The 19,762-nt window shown below is 37.3% G+C and overlaps 1 protein-coding gene across 1 annotated transcript in view; it reads left to right on the top strand.

Moving 5' to 3' along the window:
* Positions 1-19,762, top strand: part of LOC120862203 (UDP-glucuronosyltransferase 2C1-like) — a 39,891-nt gene that overhangs the window by 7,650 nt on the left and 12,479 nt on the right. Inside the window, exon 3 of the mRNA XM_040238323.1 lies at positions 859-990. Coding sequence (XP_040094257.1) covers positions 859-990 — 132 coding nt within the window. The remainder of the gene's footprint in view (positions 1-858; positions 991-19,762) is intronic.

The following is a 19,762-nucleotide window of genomic DNA, read 5'->3' as shown; positions in this document are numbered from 1 at the left end:
GGGCGGCCGCGACGCCCGCCGCAGCTGGGGCGATCCACGAGAAGGGCCCGGCTCGCGTCCAGAGTCGCCGCCTCCGCCGGCCCGCCGGATGCCCGGGCCCCCGCGGGGGGACCGCCCCGCCACCATGATTGAATATGCTATTTTTAACTTAAAATTATATATTTCTACTATATTCCTGTAATTCTCAGAGTATGTTTTATAGGTATTTCTGCATTACTTGTCTGGTCAGGAGTTACTTGGCTACCTCATTCCTGATTGTGTTTGCGGAAGCTTATATAAAAAACAAATATAACAAAAATAAAAGAAAATTGAAAGTTAGAAAGCAGGAAAAGTAAATATACCAAAATCATGTCATTGTGCTGACCATGATTTAGCAGAAAAATGAAAGATAATCTTATTAGCTTCTAAGACAAAATATAAAGTGCAGCACCAGAACTATTTATCTTAAAGGTAGAAATTTGCTCTGCCACCTACTGCTGTGTAGGCTTGGACAAATTACTTAACCTTACTGAGATATGTAAATGTATACATATCTCATAAAATTACCAATATGTAAGCTAAATGATACATGTAAAGAGTTCAGCAAATGGCAGAAGATAACAGGCGGTCAATAATTTGTAAATACAAACATACATGCACAGAAACACACATACCTGAAATATGCTTTACTAAATAAGCCTTTAGTAAAGATAATTTTTAACTTGTTTAATAAGAAATGATTTCAGGTCATCTATTATACAGTGAAATCATTAACGTGAAAGTACAGAATTGTTCTAATTATTCAGACACATTGAGAAAAAAGTGTGACATCTATTATAACTGTAAGCTTTTATATTACAAACACTGTTTTCTTTATAGGAATTCGAAGAGTTTGTTCAAAGCTCTGGAAAAGATGGAGTCGTGGTGTTTACTCTGGGGTCAATGATCAAAAACCTCTCAGAAGAAAAGTCTAATATGATCGCATCAGTGCTTGCCCAGATTCCACAGAAGGTCAGATAATATTTTTTTCAGGGACAGTTATTTTAAAACCTCTATAAAAGTACACATTTAAGACATAGAAAAATCTATTGATATTGGTAATGTCAATTTAAGTGAACCCTAAAGAAAAAGTATAAATGTTAAAAGGGGATATTTGATTGCTACCTTGCTTTAAAAGTGGCATTATTCACAGGAAAATCTATTGTAGTATTTTCCTTAAATAACGAGGTAAAACTTAATCATTTGCTATTGTTAAATGATCAGTCAGCTTTGTGCATAGGTTTTAAGGCATCCATGTAATCTAACTTTTTTTTTTTTTTTGCTGTTCTTATATTTTCTTTAAATCTGAAGCATATAAACAAGTTACAAATAACATGACAGAGAATAAAGGAAAAGATAATGAAAATAATAGGCTTGATTTACAGAATGTCTTGGGACTATACTTCCTTATGATTAATTTTTTTGAACGTGAGTCGTTGAACCTGAAACTAAGAGCTTAGATTCTAAAAATAATCCTAAATAAAGATTCTTTTAATAATCCTAGAAAATGAATCCTAAAAATGATCCTAAATAGCAATCCTAAATAATGATTCTTTTTAAAATTTATTCATTTTTTTCCAGATTTTATTTTATTTTTTTACTTTACAATATTGTATTGTTTTGCCATACATCAACATGAATCCGCCACGGGTGTACACGTGTCCCCAATCCTGAACCCCCCTCCCACCTCCCTCCCCATACCATCTCTCTGGGTCATCCCAGTGCACCAGCCCCAAGCATCCTGTATCCTGTGTCGAACCTAGACTGATGATTCATTTCTTATATGATATTATACATGTTTCAATGCCATTCTCCCAAATCATTCCACCCTCTCCCTCTCCCACAGAGTCCAAAAGACTGTTCTGTACATCTGTGTCTCTTTTTTCTGTCTCACATTTTTTAATTGAAGGATAATTGCTTTATAGAATTTTGCTGTTTTCTGTCAAACCTCAACATGAATCAGCCATAGGTATACATATGTTTCTTCCCTCTTGAAACTCCCTCCCATCTCCCTCCCCATCCTACTTCTCTGGTTGGTACAGAGCCCCCACTTCAGTTCACTGAGACATACAGCAAATTTCCATTGGCTATCTATTTTACAGCCTTCCCTGATAGCTTACCTGGTAAAGAATCTGCCTGCAAGACAGGAGACCCCGGTTGGATTCCTGGGTTGGGAATATCCTCTGAAGAAGGGATAGGCTACCCACTCCAGTATTCTTGGGCTTCCCTTGTGGCTCAGCTGGTAAAGAATCCCCCTGCAATGCAGGAGAACTGGATATGATCTCTGGGTTGGGAAGATTCCCTGGAGAAGGGAACAGCCATCCAGTCCAGTATTCTGGCCCGGAGAATTTCATGGACTATACCCATGGGGCCGCAAAAAAGTCAGACGCAACTGAGCAACTTTCAGTTCACTTCTTCACTTCATCTATTTTACATATGGTAATGTAAGTTTCCATGTTACTTTCTCCATATATCTCATCCTCTCATCTCCTCTCCCCATGTCCATAAGTCTGTTCTCTATGTCTGTTTCTCCATTGCTGCCCTGCAAATAAATTCTTTGATACCATCCTTCTAGATTCCATATATATACATTAGTATACAATATTTATCTTTCTCTCTCTAACTTTCTTCACTCTGTATAATAGGCTCTAGTTTCATCCACCTCATTAGAACTGACTCAAATGAGTTCCTTTTTATGGCTGAGTAATATCCCATTGTGTATATGTAGCACAATTTATTTATCCATTCATCTATCAATGGTCATCTAGGTTGTTTTCATGTTCTAGCTATTGTAAATAGTGCTGCAATGAATATTTGGATACATACGTCTTTTTTAGTTTTGGTTTCCTCAGGGTATATGCCTGAGAGTGAGACTGCTGGGTCATAGCTGGGCTTCCCTCCTAGCTCAGTTGGTAAATCATCTGCCTGCAATGCAGGAGACTCGGGTTTGTTTCCTAGGTCAGGAAGATCCCCTGGAGAAGGAAATGGCAACCCACTCCAGTATTCTTGCCTGGAGAATCCCATGGACAGAGGAGTCTGGCAGGCATGGTCCATGGGATTGAAAGAGTTGGACACAATTTAGCGACTAAAACACAGCACATTGTGGTTTTATTCCTAGTTTTTAAAAGAATCTCCATACTGTCTTCCATAGTGGCTTTATCAGCTTACATTCCCATCAACAGTGCAAAAGGTTTCCCTTTCTTCCACACTTTGTCCAGCATTTATTATTTGTACCCATTTTGATGATGGCCATTCTGACCAATGTGAGGTAATATCTCATTGTAGTTTTGATTTGCATTTCTCTAATAATGAGTGATGTTGAGCATCTTTTCATGTGTTTGTTAGCCATCTATATGTCTTCTTTGGAGAAATGTCAGTTTAGGTCTTTTTCGCACCTTTTTATTGAGTTGTTTGTTTTTTGGTATTGAGTTATACGAGCTGCTTGTATATTTTGGAAGCTAATCCTCTGTCAGTTGTATCATTTGCTATTATTTTCTCCCATTCTGAGGGCTGTCTTTTCACCTTGTTTATAGCTTCTTTGCTGTGCAAAAGCTTTTAAGCTTAACAGGGTCTCACTTGTCTACTTTTGTTTTTATTTCCATTAGTCTAGGGGGTGGATCATAGAGGATCTTGCCTTGATGTATGTCAGCGAGTTCTCTGCCTATGTTTTCCTCTTAGAGTTTTATAGTTTTTGGTCTTACATTTAGCTTTTTAATACATTTTGAGTTTATCTTTATTTATGGTGTTAAGAATTGTTCTAAATTCATTCTTTTACATGTAGTTGTCCAATTTTCCCAGCAACACTTATTGAAAAGACTGTCTTTGCCCCATTGTATATTCTTGCCTCCTTTGTCAAAAATAAGGTACCCATAGGTGCATCAGTTTATTCCTGGGCTTTCTATCTTGTTCCATTGGCCTGTATTTTTGTTTTTGTGCCAGTACCATACTGTCTTAATGACTGTAACTTTGTAGTATAATCTGAAATCAGGAAGTTTGATTCCTCCAGCTCCATTCTTCTTTCTCAAGACTGCTTTGGGTATTTGGGGTCTTTTGTGTTTCCATATGAATTGTGAATTTTTCTATTCTAGTTCTGTGATAAATGCCACTGATAATTTGATAAGGATTGCATTGAATCTGTAGATTGCATTTGGTTGTATAGTCATTTTGACAATATTGATTCTTCCTATCCAGGAGTGTGGACAATCTCCTCATCTGTTTATATCATCTTTGATTTCTTTCATCAGTGTCTTATAATTTTCTGTGTGTAGTTCTTTTGTCTCCTTCAATTCAGTTCGGTCGCTCAGTTGTGTCCGACTCTTTGCGACACAATGAATTGCAGCACGCCAGGCCTCCCTGTCCATCACCAACTCCCGGAGTTCACCCAAACTCATGTCCATCGAGTCGGTGATGCCATCCAGCCATCTCATCCTCTGTCGTCCCCTTCTCCTCCTGCCCCCAATCCCTCCCAGCATCAGGGTCTTTTCCAATGAGTCAACTCTTCGCATGAGGTGCCCAAAGTACAGGAGTTTCAGCTTTAGCATCAGTCCTTCCAATGAACACCCAGGACTGATCTCCTTTAAAATGGACTGGTTGGATCTCCTTGCAGTCCAAGGTTAGGTAGGTCTATTCCTAGATATTTAATTCTTTTTGTTGTAATGGTGAATGGGGTTGATTCCTTAATTTCTTTTTCTGATTTTTCATTGCTGCTATATAGGGGTGCTAGTGTTTTCTGTGTATTGATTTTGTATCCTGAGACTTTGCTAAATTCACTGACTAGTTTTAGTAATTTTCTGATAGTATCTTTAAGGTTTTCTACGTGTACTATCATGTCATCTGCAAACAGTGAGAGCTTTATTTCTTCTTTTCCAATCTGGATTCCTTTTGCTTCTTTTTCTTCTCTGATTGTTGTAGCTAGAACTTCCAAAAATACGTTGAATAATAGTGATAAGAGAGGACACCCTTGTCTTGTTGCTGATCTTAGGAAGAATGTTTTCAGTTTTTCACCATTAAGAATAATGTTTGGTATGGGCTTATATATATGGCCACTAATCAATAATGATTCTTAAATAGTTAAAACTTTAATAATATAGTAAAGATTTATAAATATTCAGTTCAGTTCAGTTAAGTTCAGTCGCTCAGTTGTGTCTGACTCTTTGTGACCCCATGAATCGCAGCACGCCAGGCCTCCCTGTCCATCACCATCTCCCTGAGTTCACTCAGACTCATGTCCATCAAGTCCGTGATGCCATCAAGTCATCTCATCCTCGGTCGTCCCCTTCTCCTCCTGCCACCAATCCCTCCCAGCATCAGAGTCTTTTCCAGTGAGTCAACTCTTCACATGAGGTGGCCAAAGTACTGGAGTTTCAGCTTCAGCATCTTTCCTTCCAAAGAAATCCCAGGGCTGATCTTCAGAATGGACTGGTTGGATCTCCTTGCAGTCCAAGGGACTCTCAAGAGTCTTCTCCAACACCACAGTTCAAAAGCATCAATTCTTCGGTGCTCAGCCTTCTTCACACTCCAACTCTCACATCCATACTTGACCACTGGAAAACCATAGCCTTGACTAGACAGACCTTTTTTGACAAAGTAATGTCTCTGCTTTTGAATATGCTATCTAGGTTGGTCATAACTTTCCTTCTAAGGAGTAAGCGTCTTTTAATTTCATGGCTGCAGTAACCATCTGCAGTGATTTTGGAGCCCCCAAAAATAAAGTCTGACACTGTTTCCACTGTTTCCCCATCTATTTCCCATGAAGTGATGGGACCAGATGCCATGATCTTCGTTTTCCGAATGTTCAGCTTTAAGCCAACTTTTTCGCTCTCCTCTTTCACTTTCATCAAGAGGCTTTTTAGGTCCTCTTCACTTTCTGCCATAAGGGTGGTGTCATCTGCATATCTGAGGTTATTGATATTTCTCCCAGCAATCTTGATTCCAGCTTGTGTTCCTTCCAGTCCAGCGTTTCTCATGATGTACTCTGCTAAGAAGTTAAATAAGCAGGGTGACAATATACAGCATTGACGTACTCCTTTTCCTATTTGGAACCAGTCTGTTGTTCTATGTCCAGTTCTAACCGTTGCTTCCTGATCTGCATACAGATTTCTCAAGAGGCAGGTTAGGTGGTCTGGTATTCCCATCTCTTTCAGAATTTTCCACAGTTTATTGTGATCCACACAGTCAAAGGCTTTGGCATAGTCAATAAAGAAGAAATAGATGTTTTTCTGGAACTCTCTTGCTTTTTCCATGATCCAGCAGATGTTGGCAATTTGATCTCGGGCTCCTCTGCCTTTTTGAAAACCAGCTTGAACATCAGGGAGTTCACAGTTCACGTATTGCTGAAGCCTGGCTTGGAGAATTTTGAGCATTACTTTACTAGCATGTGAGATGAATGCAATTGTGTGGTAGTTTGAGCATTCTTTGGCATTACCTTTCTTTGGAATTGGAATGAAAATTGACCTTTTCCAGTCCTGTGGCCACTGCTGAGTTTTCCAAATTTGTTGGCATATTGAGTGCAGCACTTTCACAGCGTCATCTTTCAGGATTTGAAACAGCTCAACTGGAATTCCATCACCTCCGCTAGCTCTGTTCGTAGTGATGCTTTCTAAGGCCCACTTGACTTCACATTCCAAGATGTCTGGCTCTAGGTGAGTGATCACATCATCATGATTATCTGGGTCATGAAGATCTTTTTTGTACAGTTCTTCTGTGTATTCTTGCCACCTCTTCTTAATATCTTCTGCTTCTGTTAGGTCCAGACCATTTCTGTCCTTTATTGAGCCCATCTTTGCATGAAATGTTCCCTTGGTATCTCTAATTTTCTTGAAGAGATCTCTCGTCTTTCCCATTCTGTTCTTTTCCTCTATTTCTTTGCATTGATTGCTGAAGAAGGCTTTCTTATCTCTTCTTGCTATTATTTGGAACTCTGCATTCAAATGCTTATATCTTTCCTTTTCTCCTTTGCTTTTTGCTTCTCTTCTTTTCACAGCTATTTGTAAGGCCTCCCCAGACAGCCATTTTGCTTTTTTGCATTTCTTTTCCATGGGGATGGTCTTGATCCTTGTCTCCTGTACAATGTCACGAACCTCATTCCATAGTTCATCAGGCACTCTATCTATCAGATCTAGTCACTTAAATCTATTTCTCACTTCCACTGTATAATCATAAGGGATTTGATTGAGGTCATACCTGAATGGTCTAGTGGTTTTCCCTACTTTCTTCAGTTTAAGTCTGAATTTGGCAGTAAAGAGTTCATGATCTGAGCCACAGTCAGCTCCTGGTCTTGTTTTTGTTGACTGTATAGAGCTTCTCCATCTTTGGCTGCAAAGAATATAATCAGTCTGATTTCGGTGGTGACCATCTGGTGATGTCCATGTGTAGAGTCTTCTCTTGTGTTGTTGGAAGAGGGTGTTTGCTATGACCAGTGCATTTTCTTGGCAAAACTCTATTAGTCTTTGCCCTGCTTCATTCCACATTCCAAGGCCAAATTTGCCTGTTACTCCAGATGTTTCTTGACTTCCTACTTTTGTATTCCAGTCCCCTATAATAAAAAGGACATCTTTTTTGGGTGTTAGTTCTAAAAGGTCTTGTAGGCCTTCATAAAACCGTTCAACGTCAGCTTCTTCAGCATTACTGGTTGGGGCATAGACTTGGATAACTGTGATATTGAATTGTTTGCCTTGGAGATGAACAGAGATCATTCTGTTGTTTTTGAGATTGCATCCTAGTACTACATTTCGGACTCTTTTGTTGACCATGATGGCTACTCCATTTCTTCTGAGGGATTCCTGCCCGCTATAGTAGATATAATGGTCATCTGAGTTAAATTCACCCATTGCAGTCCATTTTAGTTTGCTGATTCCTAGAATGTTGACGTTCACCATTGCCATCTCTTGTTTGACCACTTCCAATTTGCCTTGATTCACAGACCTGACATTCCAGGTTCCTATGCAATATTGCTCTTTACAGCATCAGATCTTGCTTCTATCACCAGTCACATCCACAGCTGGGTATTGTTTTTGCTTTGGCTCCATCCCTTCATTCTTTCTGGAGTTACTTCTCCACTGATCTCCAGTAGCATATTGGGCACCTAATGACCTGGGGAGTTCCTCTTTTGGTATCCTATCATTTTGCCTTTTCATACTGTTCATGGGGTTCTCAAGGCAAGAATACTGAAGTGGCTTGCCATTCCCTTCTCCAGTGTACCATGTTGTGTCAGACCTCTCCACCATGACCCACTCATATACTTTATAATATTCCAGCTATATACTTTTTAATTTTTTCCTAGTTTTAGTTAAAACAGACCTTTACAACATGTTTAAGTTTCAAACAATTATGACAATTCTTATATTTATATCCAAATTACTTTCAAAAATTGCTTTGTAGAAGTAGTACCCATTTAAGCATTTAACCTAAAAAGCATTATTATAAAAATATTGAACTTTCAATTGCGTTAAAATACAATGTTTAAGAGTGGTGTCAACGAAGGGCTGGAAGAACCAAAAAGTGTCTCTCCAAAACTATGTTGAATAAAAATGGTGAGAGGGAACATCCTTGTCTTGTCCCTGGTCTTAGAAGAAGTGCTTTCAGTTTTAATCATTGAGAGTAATGTTTGCTATGGGTTTGTCATGAAAGTGAAAGTCATTCAGTGGAGTCTAAATCTTTGCGACCCCATGGGTATACTCCACGGAACTCTCTAGGCCAGAACACTGGAGTGGGTCGCCTTTCCCTTCTCCAAGCTATCTTCCCAACCCAGGGATCTAAGCCAGGTCTCCTGCATTGCAGGCGGATTCTTTATGAGCTGAACCACGAGGGAAGCCCAAGATTATTGGAGTGGGTAGTCTATCCCTTTTCCAGCAGATCTTTCCAACCCAGGAGTGGATCTGGGGGGTCTCCCCTCACAGGTGGATTCTTTGCCAACTGAGATATCAGAGAAGCCCTGGGTTTGTCAAATATGGTCTTTATTATGCTGAGGTAGCATCCCTCTATTCCCACAGTCTAGGGTTTTTATCATAAATGGGTGTTGAATTTTGTCAAAAGGTTTTTCTGCATCAGTTAAGATGATCATATGGTTTTACTCTTTAGTTTGTTAATGTGGTGGTGGTGGTGGTGGTTTAGTCATTAAGTCATGTCTGACTCCCGGGACCCCATGACTGTAGCTTGCCAGGCTTTTCTGTCCATGGGATTCTCCAGGCAAGAATACTGGAGTGGGTTGACATTTCCTTCTCCAGGGGTCTTCCTGACCCAGGAATTGAACCTGGGTCTCCTGCATTGCAGGCAGATTCTTTACTGACTGAAAGATTCTTTACCAATTGTTAATGTGGTGTATCACATCAATTGATTTGTGTATATTGGACAATCTTTGCATCTCTGAAATAAATCCCACTTGATTATAGTGTATGATCCTTTTTATGCCTTGTTGGATTCAGTTTGCTAGTATTTTGTTGAAGATTTTTGCATCTATGTTCATCAGTGATATTGGCCTGTAATATTCTTTTTTTGTGATATCTTTGTTTTTGGTATCAGGGTGATGATGGTCTCATATAATGAGCTTCAGAATGTTCCTTCCTCTGCAATTTTTTGGAAGAGTTTCAGAAAAATAGGTATCAATTCTTCTCTAAATTTTGACAGAATTTGCCTGTAAAGCTATTGGGTTCTGGTCATTTGTTGGTTGGAACATTTTAAATCACAGTTTCAATCTTAGTACTTGTGATTGGTTTGTCTATATTTTCTGTTTCTTCCCGATTCAGTTTTCGGAGACTATACTTTTCTAAGAAGTTGTCCATTTCTTTCAGGTTGTTTTTTAATGGCATACAGTTACTTCTAATAGTCCCTTATAATCCTTTGTATTTCTGTATTGTGCATTGTAACTTCTTTTTTATTTCTCATTTTATTGATTTGAACCCTTTCCCTTTGCTGTTTGATGAATTTGGCTAAAATTTTGTTAATTTTGCTTCTTTCTCAAAGAACAAGATTTTAGTCTCATTGATCTTTGCTACTGTTTTCTTTGTCTTTATTTCATTTATTACTGCTTTGATTATTATGACTTCTTTCATTCTACTAACTTTGGTTTTGTGTATTCTTTCTCTAGCTGCCTCAGATATAAGGATAGGTTATTTATTTTAGTTTTTTATTACTTAAGTTAAGATTGTATTATTAAAAACTTCCCTTCTTAGAACTGCTTTTGTTGTGCCCCCTATGTTTTAGATATTGCATTTTTGTTGTCATTTGTCTTTAGATTTATTTTTTAATTTCCTATTTTATTTCCTCAGTGATCCACTGGTAGTTTAGTAACATTGTTTAGCCTCCATGTGTTTATGTTGTTTTAGTTTTTTCCCCCCCCTGTTTTTCCCCTGGTTTCTAATCTCATAGTGTTGTGATCAGAAAAAGATGTTTGATACAATTTCAAATTTCTCAAATTTACCAAAATGTGCTTTGTGACCCAACATGTGATTTATCCTGGAGAATTCTCTGTGTGCACTTGAGAAGAAACTGTACTTTGCTGCTTTCAGATGGAATGTCATAAATATCAATTAAATGTATTTAATCTAATGTGTCATTTAAGACTTGTGTTTTCTTATTGATCTTCTGTCTGTAAGATCTTCCCATTGGTGTAAGTGCCCCTACTATTATTATGTTATTGTTGATTTCCCTTTTTATGGCTGTTAGCATTTGCCTTATATAGTGAGGCTCTCCTATCTTGGGTGCATATACTTTAAAAGCTGTTATATCTTCTTAGATTGATTCCTTGATCATTATGTAATGTCCTTCTTTTTCTCTTGTAGCAATCCTTTTCTTAAAGTCTATTTTGTGTGATATAAGTATTACTACCTCAATTTTCTTTTACTTTCCATTTGCATGGAATATCTTTTCCATATCCTCACTTTCAATCTGTATGTGTCCCTAGGTCTAAAGTAGGTATCTTGTAGACAGCATATATATGAGTCTGGTTTTCTTTATCAATTATCAGTCTATGTGTTTTGGTTAGAGCATTTATTCCATTTGCATTTAAGGTATTTATCGATACGTATACTCCTATTGTCATTTTCTTAATTGTTTGGGGTTTGTTTCCATAGATTTTTTTCTTCCCTTCCTTTTTTCCCATCTTCTCTTGTGGCTGGATGACAATAGTTTGCTTTGTGTTTTGATTGCTTTTTCTCTTTTATATGTGAATCTATTGTAGATTTTGCTTTGCATTTCCCATAAGATTTTGATATAGCAGTCTATATATAGACAAGGGTCTTCCCTGATAGCTCAGTTGGTAAAGAGTCTGCCTGCAATACAGGAGACCCCAGTTCTATTTCTGGATCTGGAAGATCTGCTGGAGAAAGGATAGGCTACCCAATCCAGCATTCTTGGCTTGCCTTGTGTCTTAGATGGTAAAGAATCCACCTGCAATATGGGAGACCTGGGTTCAATCCCTGGGTTGGGAAGATCCCCTGGAGAAGGGAAAGGTTACCCACTCCAGTATTCTGGCCTAGAGAATTTCGTGGACTATACCCTCGGGGTCGCAAAGAGTCAGACAAGACTGAACGACTTTCACTTTCATATATAAAAAAGATTGTTTTAAGTTGTTGATCTTTTACTTTCAAATATCTTTTCAAAATGCATTTTCAATATCCTACATCTGTAATCTCCACTTGTCATAGTTTCTGGTTTCAATATCATATTTGTGTGTGGATGTTATCCTGTCTTTACTGTGTGTTTTCCTTACTAGGTAGCTTTACCATTTGAAGTTTTCTTATTTCTAGTTGTCACCTCAACTTTTTCTACTATCCAGAGAAGTTCATTTAGGAAGTACTAACCATGGCAATTAGAGTGAAAAAAATAAAAATAAAAAGGAATTCAAATTTGACATGATACTATACATTGAAAATCCTAAATATGCTACCAAAAAACTGCTAGAGCTCAAGAATGAAGTTGGTAAAGTTGCAGGATACAAAATCAATACACAGTAATCTCTTGCATTCCTATGCACTTAACAACAAAGACCAGAAAGAGAAATTAAGAAAACAATACCATTTACTATCACATCAAAAAGAAAATATACCTAAGAGTAAACCTAACAAAGGAGGCAAAAGATCTATATTCAGAAAACTATGAATATTGATGAAAGAAATCAAAGATAACACAAACAGATGGAGAGATATGCTATGTTCCTGGTTTGGAAGAATCTATATTATGAAAATGGCTATACTACCCAAACCAATCTACAGATTTAATACAATCCCTATCAAATTACCAATGGCATTTTTCACAGAATTAGAACAAAAAATGTACACTTTGTATGGAGACACAAAACCCCCCAAATAGCCAAAGTGATCTTCAGAAAGAGAAATGGAGTAGGAGGAATCAGGCTCCCCAATTTCAGACTGTACTACAAAGCTACAGTAATAAAGACAATATGGTACTGGTGCAAAAAAAAAAAAAAAAAAAAAAAACAAAACAGAAATACAGAGCAATGAAACAGGAAAGAAACTCCAGAAATAAACTCACACACCTATGGCCAATTAATCTATGACAAAGGAAGCAAGAATATACAGTGGAAAAAAACAGTCTCCTCAATAAGTGGTGCTGGGAAAACTGGATAGCTACATTTAAAGGAATAAAAATAGGAAACTCCCTAACACTATACACAATTTTGAACTCAAAATGGTTTAAAGACCTAAATGTAACAGCAAATACTATTAAACTCTTAGAGGAAAAAATAGGCAGAACTCTCTCTGACATAAATCTCAATGAGATCTTTTTGATCCACCACTTAGAGTAATGGAAATAAAAACAAACAAACAAAAAAACAAATAGGACCTAATTAAGCTTAAAAGTTTTTGCAAGCAAAGGAAACCATAAACAAAATGGAGACAAGCATCAGAACTGGAAAAACAATTTACAAATGAAGGAATTAATCTCTAAAATATACAACCAGCTCATGCAGCTCAATATATATTTAAAAAATTTTAAATGGTGGAAGATCTAACTAGATATTTCTCTCAAGGAAACATAAGATGGCCAACAAACACATGAAAATTAGGACAACATCACTTATTAGAGAAATACAAATGAAAACTGTAATGGGATATCATCACACAATGAAGAGAATGACCATCATCAGAAAATCTTCATACAGTAAATGCTGGAGAGGTTGAGGAGAAAGGGGAACCCTCCTACAGTATTGGTGATAATGTAAATTGGTACAGCCACTATGTTGAGCAGTATGGAGATCCCTTAAAAAGCTAAAAGGGCTACCAAATGATCCAACAATCCCATTCTTGGGCTTATATTTTGAGAAAACCATAATTCAGGAAGACATATGCACCAACGTGTTCAGTAGCAGCACAGTTCGCAATAGTCAGGGCATGAAATCAACCTAAATGTCCATCGACAAAGAAATGGGTGAAGAAGATGTGGTACATGCAATGGAATACTCAGTCATAGAAAGGAACAAAATAATGCCATTTACACAAATGTGAATGTACCTAGAGACTGTCATACTGAATGAAATTAGTCAGACAGAGAAAGACCAAGAGCATTTGATATCACTTATATGTGGAATCTAAAGAAGGGGTACAAATGAACTTATTGGCAAAATAGAAATAAAGTTATAGATACAGAAAGCAAACTTATGATTACCAGAGGGGTGGGGGGGATTAAAATTAAAAGACGCTTACTCTTTGGAAGAAAAGTTATGACCAAATTAGATAGCATATTTAAAAGCAGAGACATTACTTTGCCAACAAAGATCCGTCTAGTCAAGGCTATGGTTTTTCCAGTGGTCATGTATGGATGTGAGAGTTGGGCTGTGAAGAAAGCTGAGTGCTGAAGAATTGATGCTTTTGAACTGTGGTGTTGGAGAAGACTCTTGAGAGTCCCTTGGACTGCAAGGAGATCCACCCAGTCCATTCTGAAGGAGATCAGCTCTGGGATTTCTTTGGAGGGAATGATGCTGAAGCTGAAACTCCAGTACTTTGGCCACCTCATGAGAAGAGTTGACTCACTGGAAAAGGCTCTGATGCTGGGAAAGTGGGGGCAGAAGGAGAAGGGGGCAACAGAGGATGAGATAGCTGGCATCACTGACTTAATGGACGTGAGTCTGAGTGAACTCTGGGAGTTGGTGATGGACAGGGAGGCCTGGCGTGCTGCGATTCATGGGGTCGCAAAGAGTCGGACATGACTGAGGAACTGAACTGAACTGAACTGGGTTGGGGGAGAAATTGGGAGATTGGAATTGACATGTACACAATACTTTATATAAAATAGATAAAAAGAATTACTGTAGAGCACAAGGAACTCTACTCAATACTCTATAATAAATTACATAGGAAAAAATCTAATAAAAGTGAATATATGTATATGTATAACTGAATCACTTTGCTGTACATGTGAAACTAACACAATATTTTAAATCAACTATATTCCAATAATTTTTTTTTTTTTTAAAGAAGCTGTCTGAAGTAATCATATTGGAACTCTGAGTACTTGCAACTTGCAGGGTAAAGCCAGACTGGTAAACTGTAGTTAATTTGGTCATTTCAGCCCTTTAGCACAGCACCAGCTTCAAAACCTCCATTATCCAACCTTCTGGTAGTCAGCATGCCTGTGTACCCTGTATAATTTAGTGGCACCATGATGTGCAATAAAGACCCTATTCTTTACATATTGGGGTTCTTTAATGCTGATTAGTGCCCTTGATCACTGAGCTGTAGCCCCACATATTGACCACAATTATTTCAAATCCCATTATCAGAAGCTTATATATTTTAATCTTTATGATAAAGTATAATTAGAATAAACATAAATCTAGAGATTAATGCAATGAGTGGGATGTTTGGAGATTTTTGACACATTTAAGAAGATTCAGTTATTCAGGTCCACTTATTAGATACCATCTTTCAAATAGTGAATGCTTTCTGAAAGTAGAGGCTTAAACTTGTTAGTACTTAGAGCATAAATAGTTATTTTAGATGTTGAGTTCATACATAGGAGGGGACTATTGTGATCCATGAAAAATCAGAACAAGTCTATTAAAGAAAAAAAAGAAACAAGAACAAATGACAGCATTCAACTCAAAAGACTTACTTGCTCACTGAGTTAAGATTATGGGCTTAGAGTCATATAGATCAAGTTTCAATCCTGGCTCTGGTACAAGAAAATTAGACAAATCTAATTTGAAGTTTTCCTCATATATAAAATGTGTAAATAATACCTCCCTTATAGACTTGTTATGGAGAATAAAAAGAGACAACATATGAAAGTACTTACTGCAGTGTCTAACACACAATCACCAGTCAATAGTTGAGATTACTGTTATTGTAAAGATTTCTTCCTGGAAACTTCCCTGGCAGTTTGTATCAGGGAGTATGAGTTACATCCCTGGTTGGGAACTAAGATCCTGTGTGCCTCAAGATGTAGCCAAATAATTAAAAAAAAATTAAAATCCAGCTCATTTGTAGAAATAAAAAAACATCAGCACTATTTAAAAAAATTCTGTCCCTTTTTTTCCTTCATTTGAGAATCAGACATTAAAGAATTAGGCTATTAAAAAAAAACTCACATACAGCAAACTTTAGAAAGCTGTATTCATATCCAGGAAAAGAATCAGGTTTATAAAAGTTCTGAAAAGACCTTAAAGTCCTAAGTCTTTAATCATAGCCTGATTCCTGGAAAAAAATAAATTCTTCAACAATCAAAAAACTAAAAAATTAGACACTAAGAAGAAGGGTGAATCTGATTTTTAGAATTAGTACATTATAAAAATCAAAAGTACAGTTTTCAACAAATACAGCAAGATAAAAAATTAGATAAAATATGTTTCAATCAAAGGAACAAAATTAATTGAGAGAAACTATTCCTGAGGAAGCCTGGAGTTTGCAATTACTGGAAAAAAACCTTTAAAACCACTGTCCTAAAGATGCACAGAGAGCAGAAAATGAAGTAGAAATGAAGTAAAATACTGATAAAGGGGGAAATTAAAAGAACAAAAAATATTCTGGAGCCGTTAGGCTCCTCTGTTCATGTGGATTCTCTAGGCAGGAATATTGGAGTGAGTTGCCATGCCTTCCTCCAGGGGATCTTACCAACACAGGGATTGAATCCTGGTCTCCCACATTGCAGGCAGATTCTTTACCACCTGAGCCAACAGGGAAGCCCAGACAGAAATAATTCAACACATGAAAGATATTTTCACTCAGATGATCAGCAAATTTCTCATCAGAAACCCTGGAATCCAGAAGGCAGTAGATTGATAAATTCCAACTGCTGAAAGGAAAAAAAAAAAAAAAAGTGTTAACTGAGAATTTTATCAGGCAAAATTTTCTTCAAAGATGAGGTAGAAATTAAGACATTACCAGAAAAACAAAAGCTGGCATACATTATTACCACTAGACTTTGTCAGTAAAAACATGCAAATGGGACTCCTTTTGGCTGAAAGGAAAAGCTGCTGGAAAGTAACACAAACCATATGAAGAAATAAATAGCTTCAGTAAAGGTAAAAACAAAGGTAATTTTAAAAGCTGGTATCATTCTAATTTTGGTTGTGAGTGAAAGTCACTCAGTTGTGTCTGACTCTTTGTGACCCCATAGACTATACAGTCCATGGAACTCTTCAGGCCACAATACTGGAGTGGGTAGCACTTCTCCAGGGAACCTTCTGGATTCCCTTCTCCAGGGGATCTTCCCAACTGAAGAATCAAACCCAGGAATCTTCCCAACCCAGGAATCAAACCCAGGTCTCCTGCACTGAAGGCAGATTCTTTACCAGCTGAGCCACAAGGGAAGCCCTCCCACCTGCCAGATGGTGGTCAAAAAAAGTATTAAAAGAAAAAGCCAAACAAGACAAAGCAAAAGTCATTGTTTTCCTGGACTTTTGGTTGTAAGTCCAATTTTTAAAAATATTCTCAATACTTTAAAAAATACATTAAAATGATTATTAATTTATATAATTAGGAACACTGATTAAATATGTAATTTATGACATCAATTATAGGAAGGCTTGGATGGAAATATTAAGGAGCAGAGTTTTTGTATGTTTGGAAGTTAAGAATAGGTCAAAAAATAAATTCCAAGAACAATTAAAAATAGTTTTTAAATTAATGAAACAGAAGAGATCGAAACAAGAGATGCAGAGGAAGCAGGGATCAGAGGGAAATTTATAGGTAAATGTGCTTACATTTAGAATTAAGAAAGACCTAAAATCAATAACCTAATATCATACCTTGCTGCTGTTGCTGCTAAGTCGCTCCAGTCGTGTCCAACTCTGTGTGACCCCAGAGATGGCAGCCCACCAGGCTCCCCCGTCCCTGGGATTCTCCAGGCAAGAACACTGGAGTGGGTTGCCATTTCCTTCTCCAGTGCATGAAAGTGGAAAGTGAAAGTGAAGTCACTCAGTCATGTCCAATTCTTAGCGACCCCATGGACTACAGCCTACCAGGCTCCTCCATCCATGGGATTTTCCAGGCAAGAGTACGGGAGTGGGTTGCCATTGCCTTCTCCAATATCATACCTTAAAGAACTATGAAAAGAAGTCAAACTATACCCAAAGTTGGTAGAAAGAAATAATGAAGATTAGTGCAGAGATAAAAAAGTTAAAAGAAATAGCAAATCAATAAAACTGAAAACTAGTTCATTGAAATGATCAGCAAAATTATCAAAATATTAGCTAAACTGGAAAAAGGGAAAAAAATAAATGAAAATAATTCAAGTCAGAAATAAACCTAGTGAGATTACTAATGGTTTTATAGATATGAAAAGCATTATAAGAAACTATGATAGTATTGCAGCCGAGATGGCAGAGTAGGAAGACTCTGAGCTTGCTTTCCTCTGGCATACCAAAGAGAAATAATTTATTGCTCTCATTAACTATTAATGAGGATAACCAGAAGACTAGCAGAGAAGATCTTGAATCCACATGCAAAGGAAGCAAATTGAATGGTCCCCTTATGACATAATACAAAAAATCAAGTCAAAAATCTATCAGAGAGTTTTGAAGTAAAACGACAGCATTTTTACAAGAAAATCCTAAGGGAAAATTTCACCACGGTGGATTCTGCTTTCATAGGTAAGATACCAAATGCAAAAGCAGAAAGAAAAAATATATAGACTTCTTTGAATTAAGAACTTTGTGCATCAAAAGATACTATTAAGAAAGTGAGATAAAATATGCAGATTGTGAGAAAATCTTTTCAAATTATGTATCTGATAAGGAATGAATATGCACAATACATAAAAAACTGCTACAACTCAATAACAATGACAACAACAACAGAAATCTAACTGAAAAATGAAAAAGTACTTGAATAGACTTTTACAAAGAAGACATAGTCAAAAGTATATGAAAAGAAGCTCATTTATCATTATGGAAATACAAATCAAAGGCACATAGAAATAACACTTCACTCATTGAGATAGCTATTATCAGAAAAGAAAAAAAAAGGAAAATAACAAGTGTTGGTGAGAAGTGGTAACAAGTTGGTAAGTTGGTAACAAGTGTTGGTGAGAAGAAAATAACAAGTGTTGGTTCTCTACCAACAAGTATAGGTAGAGAAATGGAACTTGGTGTACTGCTAGTAGGAGTGAAAACTGATGCCTCTGATGTGGAAAACATTCCTGTGGTTTCTTGCAAAGTTAAACATAGGATCATATGACCTAGAAATTCTAATCTTGGTCCATATATTGAAAGGAATTGAAAGCAAGGATTAAAACAGATATTTGTACATCAATAATCATACCCATTTGAATGTAAAATTTGAAAGAATAGCAAGGAGAGATAAGAAAGCCTGCCTCAGTGATCAATGCAAAGAAATAGAGGAAAACAATAGAATGGGAAAGTCTAGAGATCACTTCAAGAAAATTAGAGATACCAAAAGAACATTTCATGCAAAGATGGGTACAATAAAAGACAGAAATGGTATGGACTTAACAGAAGCAGAAGATATTAAGAAGAAGTGGCAAGTACACAGAAGAACTGTACGAAAAAGATATTCATGACCCAGATAATCATGAGGTGTGATCACCAACCTAGAGCCAGACATTCTGGAATGTGAAGTCAAGTGGGCCTTAGGACTCATCACTACAAACAAAGCTAGTGGACATGATGGAATTCTGGTTGAGCTATTTCAAATCCTAAAAGATGATGCTGTGAAAGTGCTTCACTCCATATGCCAGCAAATTTGGAAAACACAGCAGTGGCAACAGGACTGGAAAAGGTCAGTTTTCATTCCAATCCCAAAGAAAGGCAATGCCAAAGAATGCTCAAACTACTGCAAAATTGTACTCATCTCACATGCTAGGAAAGTAATTCTCAAAATTCTCCAAGCCAGGCTTCAACAGTACATGACCCGTGAACTTCCAGATGTTCAAGCTGGTTTTAGAAAAGGCAGAAGAACCGGAGATCAAATTGCCAAAATCCTTTGGATCATTGAAAAAGCAAGAGAATTCCAGAAAAACATCTATTTCTGCTTTATTGACTATGCCGAAGCCTTTGATTGTGTTCAGTTCAGTTCAGTTGCTCAGTCATGTCCAACTCTTTGTGACCCCATGAACTGCAGCATGCCAGGCCTCCCTGTCCATGACCAGCTCCCGGAATCCACCCAAACCCATGTCCATCGAGTTGGTGATGCCATCCAGCCATCTCTTCCTCTGTCATCCCCTTCTCCTCCTGCCTTCAATCTTTCACAGCATCAGGGTCTTATCAAATGAGTCAGCTCTTCTCATCAGGTGGCCAAAGTATTGGAGTTTCAGCTTCAACATCAGTCCT

The sequence above is a fragment of the Oryx dammah genome, unplaced genomic scaffold, assembly GCF_014754425.2.
Source record: "Oryx dammah isolate SB20612 unplaced genomic scaffold, SCBI_Odam_1.1 HiC_scaffold_3, whole genome shotgun sequence".
Lineage (NCBI taxonomy): Eukaryota > Metazoa > Chordata > Mammalia > Artiodactyla > Bovidae > Oryx > Oryx dammah.
The sequence above is the reverse complement of the archived record's forward strand: the minus strand, read 5'-3'. Positions and strand labels throughout refer to the sequence as shown.